At 56.3% G+C, this 8,636-nt stretch overlaps 1 protein-coding gene across 1 annotated transcript in view; it reads left to right on the top strand.

Annotated features, from left to right (window-relative positions):
* The first annotated feature begins 2,466 nt into the window (after nucleotides 1–2,466).
* ST6GALNAC1 (ST6 (alpha-N-acetyl-neuraminyl-2,3-beta-galactosyl-1,3)-N-acetylgalactosaminide alpha-2,6-sialyltransferase 1) overlaps nucleotides 2,467–8,636 on the top strand; it is a 10,495-nt gene continuing 4,325 nt past the window's right edge. Inside the window, exons 1-2 of the mRNA XM_015559218.1 lie at nucleotides 2,467–3,065; nucleotides 8,466–8,625. Of these exons, the coding sequence (XP_015414704.1) occupies nucleotides 2,935–3,065; nucleotides 8,466–8,625 (291 nt within the window). The 5' untranslated portion in view covers nucleotides 2,467–2,934. The remainder of the gene's footprint in view (nucleotides 3,066–8,465; nucleotides 8,626–8,636) is intronic.

The raw sequence follows: 8,636 nt of genomic DNA, 5'->3' as shown, positions 1-8,636 counted from the left end.
CTCGATTCCCGGGAGGGGGCGTGCAGGGGGCAGCTGATCAATGATCCTTTCTCAGCATTGATGTTTCTGTTTCTCTCTCCCTCTCCCTTCCTCTCTGAAGTCAATAAAAATATGTTGTGTTTTTTTTTAAAAAAGAACCCTTCCTCTCTCTGAGTTTGTCCTTCTCTAAATCCGTTACTCCGTCCGCCTGGCTCTGCAGGGTGGAATCATCTCTTAGCACATTCCCAGGTTTCGTGTCTGTGTGCGGATCGGGCGCTCACCTACCGCCGAGAACCACAGAGCAGCCCCTGCCTGCAGTTAGACTCTCACATCCTGGAGAGAGACTCGCGTCAGACGCTTTAGCTTAGAGGGGAGGAAGGAGACCTTCACATCAAACGTGAACCTTGTGATGGTGGCTCACAAACTCCCGGAAGTTCCCCGGCTGCCCAGGTGCGCAGCGCAGTGGGGGCTGGAACCTGAGGACCAGGAAACCAGGACTCCACGACCCGCCTCCACGGCTGGCCTCAAGAACTCCAAGTTCAACCAGCCCCGAGGGGGCAGAAGGCACAGGTCGCACCGTGGCTCAGCTGGCACCGGCGGCCAGCTGGGTCCCCAGGCTCAGTGGAGGCCCATAGCCTGTCTCTTCAGACACGGTGAGATGAAAAAGACACTTTTGTTTGATCAAACCCAGGCGCCGGGTAAGGAAATGCCTCCCTGTGCACTTCCTTGGCCGGGCATTGCCCATGGGCACCAGGGCGGAGGGTAACTGCTCGTGCCAAGTGTGTAGGCAAACTCCCAGGAAAAGGTCAATTAAAGGCGGAGTTTTGTGGGCTTTTAGAAAATATATTTTCATTGATTTCAGAGAGGAAGGGAGAGGGAGAGACTCTCAGAGAGAGAAACAACGATGAAGAGACAGAATCACTGATCGGCTGCCTCCTGCAGCCACACACTGGGGAATCGAACCAGCAACCCAGGCCTGTGCCCTGACCAGGAATCGAACTATGACCTCCTGGTTCATAGGTGGACGCTCAACCACTGAGCCACGCCGGCCGGGCGAGGCAGAGTTTTGACTGGACTCCGGTCTATTGAGAGAATGTTTGGAGACTGGCGTGTGGGCGCGGACAGGCGAGGCGTGCCCGGAGAGACAGACCGGTCCTGGGGGGGCTCCTCCTCGCTCACGGCCCGCCCCCTGGAACGGGGCCGCGGGGGCCAACCTTGGGGACAGAGGGAGCCGTCAGTGCTGGGGTGACTCTCAGCTGCTCAGACGACCGCTCTCACCTTTTCCATCCATCCCGGGAGGGAGGGCTGTTTACACCTTTGCTGCCCGAGTGAGGGCCACGGACGGACGGACGGACGGACGGACGTGCGGCCCAGAGCTGAGGGCTGAGCACACAGAGGCATGGCCCGCTTCCCAGACCTTCAGAGTGGCACCTGCTGGACAGCACCCGCTCAACGACTGTCCGCAGTGTTTTTTCAGTGAGTCACCTGCTGCTTCTCTGAATTTTCTGTTTTCTTAGCTGATCTCGAGATGGTTTCTGGGAGTTGTCCCTGTGCCCCAAGCACATGTACTTTGCTTCCCACATCCAGAGCATTAACTGCTCCTCAGAGGCGCTGGCCTCAGGGGAGAAGGAGCCGGTGTGAACTGGGTCTGGTCCCCCAGCCTGAGGCTCCCTCTGGGATCCTGGCCAAGCCGCTCCCTCCCAGAGGCGATGTCCTTGACTGTGAAATGGGGCTGCCTACAGGGCGGCTCCTGGAGGGGCTGGGAGGTCGCCTGCTGCCTGGAGGGGCGGGGAGGTCGCCTGCTGCCTGGAGGGGCGGGGAGGTCGCCTGGTGCCCGCTGGCGGGTCACTGCAGAGGAGAAGGCTGGCCAGGAGGGCGGGTGCCTCCTCTTGGAGAGTCTGATCCAGGCGGAGGCCTCACTTTCCCTTTGGCAGGTGAGGCGGGAAGTTTAAGGACCTTGTCCGAGGTCCCGGGAGGCAGGTGGCTGGTCCCAGGCCTCTGTGGAAAGTTCCCAGAGTGCTCACCAGGTTCTGACAGCGCACTGAGTATCCAACTTTGTTCATTTAACAACACTGTGTGCCCGCACCTAAATAAATCAGTGGTTCTCAACTAGGTCACATCCTGGGAACTGAAAAAATACCCACCCCTGGCAAAGGGCCCGGCCCCCGAGATTCTGGTTTAATTGGTTGGGGTGCAGCCTGGGCGTTAGCATGTGTTCAAGCTTCCCAGGGGACTCCAGTGCACCTGGGATTGCAAACTGCTACCCTAAATACTTAGGATGGTCTTTTTTTCCCTTAAATATATTCTTATTGATTTCAGAGAGGAAGGGAGAGGGAGAAAGAGAGAGATAGAAACATCAATGATGAGTGAGAATCATTGATTGGCTGCCACCTACACACCCCACACTGGGGATCGAGCCTGAAACCTGGGCATGCGCCCTGATGGGGAATCGAACCCTGACCTCCTGGCTCACGGGCCTGCCGGGCTTCGGGATGGTTTTTTAAGAAAAGATTGCTGGGGGGCCTCGAACCGAATGGGTGCCCTTATTGTTGTCATAAAACTCACCTGTGCACGGAGGCCGTGCACTCGTCCGGGGTCCCCACGGGCATGGGGCCTGCTGACGAACGCAAGGTTCCTCCCATGTAACGCGTGTTCGTTTTACATGAAGTCCTCCGTTCAGAGACTGTCTTCAGGACAAAGAGAAGGAAGGGGAACTTGTCTGAACAAAAGGAGTTTTCCTCTGAGCCAGGCCAGCCTGGAGCCTCCGCAGGGCGAAGCGGCCCCTCCTCCCCTGGCAGACACCTCTCCGCGGCGGCGGGGTTCCTCCCAGAGTCTCCATGAGGACAAAGGGCGTGCACTCCCCGGCCAGGACGCCCCAGCCTTTCCTCTCGCTGCCAAGGTCCATGCCAAGGCCCCGGGACATGCAGAAGCTTCCCGAGGGCCCGACCCGCCACCATGCGGCCCCACCTGCGGAGACTCGCTCACCTGGGCCGCGCTGCGCACTGGCTCCTGCTCTTGGCCGGCTTGCTCTTCCTCCTGTTCACCCTGCCCGCCTTCGTTAAGGAGCCGAGCACAAAGCCCACAAGGTAAGATCCTGGCCTTTGCCACCTCATTTGTTAGAGGAAACAGAAAACTCCGGAGGGAGGACTGGGGAGCTCGGAGACACGGCTGTGCCCTCGTGGGCGACGGGGACCGGGAAGCCTGGGGACCGTGGAGGCGGTGGGAGAGGGGGTGCCACGGGCACGCAGGCAGGGGTTCAAGAGCAGGAGTATGTCCCCCCGGGACTGTGAGCTTGGGGACAGTTCTGGGGTTCAGTTCTCACATGCCATGCAGTGTCTCGAAGCAAAAGACTTACCCCGTGTATTCATTCATTCACTTCATAACCATGCTCTCCCTAAGGAGCCCGTCACGTCAGGGGGCAGCTTAAACGCTGGGCCTCAAGAATCCATAGGAAGGATTGTCTAGACCAGACTTCTTTCATGTATATCTCCTTCTATTGATTTCAGAGAGGAAGGGAGAGGGGGAGAGAGAGGGACATCAACGATGAGAGTGAATAACTTATCAACTGCCTCCTGCACACCTCACACTGGGGACCGAGCCCTCAGCACCCCGGGCATGAGCCCTGACTGGGAATCGAACCATGACCTCCTGGTTCATTGGTCGATGTGCAACCACTGAACACACTGGCCAGGCTAGACCAGTTTTCTTAGAGAACAGACACACCTCCAGCAGTGAGCGACCCTGTTCTCTCTAGACTCAATTTTTAAAATCGTGTTTCACTCTTCTTAAAATCTGACAGCAGTGCTTGTTCTCATGAAGTTTACAACAATACAGAAAGGCAGAGCAAGAAGGGAGGGTCTCTCCATTACACCCCATCTCTACCCACTCTTCTGGGGTGAGCGCTCTTAATACCTGGGTGTATACGTAGTTATGATGTTATTGTCGCTAACACTTCTGTCGAATTCTCTAGGTGCCAGGCAGGATCCTAAATGCTTTATGTGAATTAACTCACTAATGCTTATGATTCTGAACATCCTGAAACAGAGAGCTTAAGTGAGTCACCCAGACTTGCTTGCAGGGTGGATTCAAGCCTGGCATTTGGGACCATAGTCTGTGCTCTTTCCGTATGCTATGCAAGCCCTAACGTGTGGGTAAACGGAGGGGTCGACAGGGAAGTAGGTGGATGACAGATGGATACATACACATCGGTCCCCATTATGTCACACACAAATAACTTTATATAGATGAGATTTGTCTATCTTTTCCCTTATGGCCACTAGACTTTGTGCGTTCCTAGGAAAGTCTGCCCCAGTCCAAAATGATATAAATTGTCTTCTATATTTTCTACTTTTGCTATGTAAGCTCAAATAGTTACTCTACCTGAAATTACTTTTGTGTAGGCCTACATATGGGTTTGTATATGTTGGAAGTCTTGATTGCAAATGATAGAAACTTGACTCGATCTGGTTTACATAAGAGGGTGAGGTGCGCTGTCCACCGAGGCCCCGTAGCTGGCTGTTGTCCCAGGCACCGGAAGGTTGCCTGTATGATGCCCAGGCAGGCTGTGGGCTCAATCCCAGTTCGGGGGCGGGGAGGAGGCAGCCGAGTGATTGATGTTTCGCTCTCGGATGTCTCTCTCTCTCTCTCTCTCTCTTCCTCTCTCTCCCTTCAAAAAAGAAAAAGAAAAAGCCAACAAGTAAGAAGCTAAGGGAGGGAGAGAGGCTCAGAGAATGAGTGTTTGGGGCGCCGGCCCTCTGGGAGTGAGGGTGAGGGTGAGCTGTGGGGGAATCGTGACCTGGGCCCTGGCCTCCTCCCACCCCTCCTCCCGCCCAGTGCTTCGTGCCCGGGAGTCGGAAGGAGACCGAGTACCCGGCCCTGTTTCTGGTCCGGAGTGTTCTAACGGCAGAAGGGGGTGGGCACTGACCCTGGGATGTGTCCCTGGGAAGATGGCCAGTGCCCTCTGCCCACCCGGGGTCTCCATAGCCCAGGACGCTGCGGAGGGCAGCTCAGCCTGGTCCGAGCCCCAGAACTGCCCAGGTACCCGCTGGGGCGTGCAGGAGGCAGCCAATGGAGGTGCCCTCTCACATCGATGTTTCTTTCTCTTCCCCTCTCTCTAAAAATCAATAAACAATTCTTAAAAAGAAAGAAAGCAAGGAAGGAAGGAAGAAAGGAAAAGAGAGGGAGCTGTAAACCGCCAACTCCATGAGAAAGGAGATTTCCAAGGTTAGGAAACCTTGGTGTGTGAAGGTCACTCATTATCAAAGCGCTGTTGGCTCTTTTATGGCTCTTTTATGGCACGATCATTTCAGTCGGAGGAGATTTGCAGACAGTAACCTAGGGTCCAGGGGCTTTCTGTGAGTTATCGCTGATTGTTTACAAAATGAAGAGGAGGAGGCTCACAAGGTTACACAGATGCGTGGGGTGGGATGGTCACCGCAGGAGGGATAAGGAACCACCCTGACGTCCAAGGTGCGGCAGCCTGTGGACAAGACTCGTTCGGGCCGGGGCCCAGGGTGGGACGGGGAGGAGGTAGCCTCCGCACCTGCCTGAGCCGGGACATGGAGGCAGCGGGAGCATCGCAAAGGGAGAGAGCGAGCCACGGCCTGAAACGGGGAAAGGCTGCCCAGCCGGGAGGGGAGGCTGAGTAACGATGAACATCGCGAACCCCAGTGCCAGGCCCCGGCCCCGGCCTCGGCCCCTGACCGTCTAGCAAGCCTTTCGGGTGGACACTATCATCACCCTCACCTCCTTGCACAGACACAGGAGGTCAGGACACTAGTCCGAGGTCACCTCCTCACTTCAGCTCAGACCCAGTGGCCACGCCCCAGCCAGGACCCCAGGCAGGCAGCACCCCGCCCTCTATCGCAGCCGCCCGGACACGAGGCCGTCAACCCAAAGTTGTTTTTTCTTTCTGATTTCTTGTGGGTGGGAAGCAACCATCTAATTTGTCTCCATTTCCCGGTCATCTGAATGGGGCCTGGGGACAGTGCAGGGTCACACGGTCCTCGACTCTCTCACTACCGCATTCCCTCCCCGGGAAAGACCGCTGTCTCACCAAGGCCTCAGGCCTCAATGAGTTTTGAACATTTAGTCTTGCCTTTGCTCTCAGGTCCCCGTCTGCGATGTTTACCTAAGAATTTAGAGGGAGGCCCTAGCGGGTTTGGCTCGGTGGACAGAGCGTCCGCCTGTGGACCAAAGGGTCCGGGTTTGATTCCGGTCAAGGGCGCGTACCTTGGTGGCAGGCTCCTCCCTGGCCCGGGCCCTGGTCCGGGCATGTGCAGGAGGCAACGAATCGATGTGTTTCTCTCACATCGATGTTTCTCTCCCACTCTCCCTAAAAACCAATGGAGAAATATCCTCGGGCGAGGATTAACAAACAAACAAACAACAAACAAAGAATTTAGAGGGAGGAGGATGCCAAATTGTTCATTGATGGAATAGAGCAGTGTGATCCTTGCCAATGATACATTTATTTTTCAAAGTGCAACATTTTATATTCTTACCTCCCAAATAGGTCAGAATTAGGAAATTAAGTTGCTTCTGGCTTGGATGTGATCCATGAGTGATTTGCCTGGTCCTCTGACCTACAAGCTCTTAATAGAAAAAAGGCCCCCCCACCCGCCACCCCAGCCCAGCCCTGCCCAGCCCAGCCCAGCCCATGGTGTATAAACCCACTCGGCATGTGGACGGAAGCAATTTGAACATTCAGCAAACACCCCACCTGAGAATCGGTAATGCCTGGATAAACACCCACCTCCTTAGCCATCCCAGGTGTGTTTAATTACAGGGAAGTAAAATGAAATATAATAGCGTCATGTTGTCGCGACCTGGGTCATTGCAAAGACTTCCCGTATAAATAGATGTGGCATCTGCGGGCTGAAGGGTCGGGCGGGGGCCGCTGTCTCTTGCCCCTCGATGGGCCCGCAGAGAGGGGCCCGGTGCTGGGTGTCCTCAGGGCCCACGTGACCGCTGCGGGCTGACAGGTGGAACAGTCCAGCCCACCCGCCGCACCCGTCCCCGCACAGCCAGGCAGGTGCTGGACGCTGGCAAGGAACATGTCCACGGGCCTCTGGGGTTTGGGGGCGGGAAGTAGGGGCGAATCCAGAGCCAGCCCAGTAGCAGCAGCTGTTTGCCAAGCAGGTAACACCTCGGCTTCCGCGTTGCCCTTGGAGCTTAAGCTCAATTATCAGCTTAAAGGGCAGTTCGGGGAGACCCAGCCCGAGCTCATGCCCTCAGTCTTTCTACTAAACAGAGCAGCACAAATCCATCGCCAGCTTTCCTCGTGCACTGGCGGGCATTCTTTTTTTTTTTTTAATATATTTTTATTGATTTCAGAGAGGAAGGGAGGGGGAGAGAGAGAGATAGAAACATTAATGATGAGAGAGAATCATCTATCGTCTGCCTCCTGCACGCCCCACACTGGGGACCGAGCCCCCAACCCGGGCCTGGGGTGTGGCATTCTTTCAGAGTGAATACTCAGGGGGTGTCTGCCATCTCAGGAGCCGATGACCCCCTCTTTCTCTTGAGACTGACCTCCTCCTATGCACAGGGTGGACCCCAGGATGTCCCCCACCGTGTTACCCAGACCCCTGGCCAGGGGTGGAGAAAGCACCCAAGTGCGTGAGAATCTGGGCCCCCAAAATGAAACCCCGGGAGCATAGAGAGCCGACAGTCCCCAGAACAGACGCTAGGGGGCGGCCGGCCCCCACCACGTGGGCTGAGAAAGTGGGAAGGAAGCCGCAGCCTTAGAGCCCTGGTTCTGGACCCTCCTGAGAGGCTCAGTCACTCCTCGCCCCTGGGTTCCTCCTGACGCTTCCATCCCCACGGCCGCAGGCAGCTGCTGGCTGGGGAGCAGCGCCTCAAGCCAGTCTATAAGGCAGACCCTTTGCGAGGCTCTTGATTCAAAGCCAAGGTTGGCAGCCCTGGTCTTGACATAAATGCGTCTCTTCCCCATTTTCTTTGGACAAGGCTACCATTGTTCCCTCCACTTCATTTAAAAAAACAAAACACAAAGCACCCAAGGTCGACTGAAGGGCCCCAACACGCAAATCCAAGGTGACAGGTCTCAGGCCACGCAAACTCCTTCTTAGACCTCAATCCGGAGCAGTGTCCCGGGCGCCACGGAGAACCCGGCAGAGAGTAAGGGAGAGGGAGAGAGAACCACCGGCCAGCGGCCTCCTGCACGCCCACACTGATCCCCGCTGGGCATCGAGCCCGCAACCCGGGCCTGTGCCCTGACCGGAATCAAACTGTGACCTCCTGGTTCATAGGTCGGCGCGCCACCACTAAGCTATACCCCCGGCAGGGGAATGCAGTTTTAAAGTCACTTGAATTAATTCTTTTATATATGAGTATGCTTCGAGGCTTCCTCTCTGGAGGATGGATGGGGATGCGGCTTCCTTTCCTCGCACAGGCACTGCCTTGCAGTCGGCCTGAGGCCCAAGCTTCTATTCCCTTCACCTTCATCAGCCATTCTCTGTCCCCAGGCATCATGGGATAGAGGACACTAAAGAGAAGTCCTGGCCACCACTGAAGGAGACCTCGCCCCCAGAACCCCCCGTGGACAGAAGGGACCCCACCCACGCAGGGTTCGCACAGGAGAGCAGCACGCTGGACACGCGCCCTGAGGCCACGGGCCACACAGAGGCCACGGGTCA

The sequence above is a fragment of the Myotis davidii genome, unplaced genomic scaffold, assembly GCF_000327345.1.
Source record: "Myotis davidii unplaced genomic scaffold, ASM32734v1 scaffold274, whole genome shotgun sequence".
Taxonomy (NCBI): Eukaryota; Metazoa; Chordata; class Mammalia; order Chiroptera; family Vespertilionidae; genus Myotis; species Myotis davidii.
Note: the sequence above shows the minus strand (reverse complement) of the source record. Positions and strands in the feature narration are given on the sequence as shown.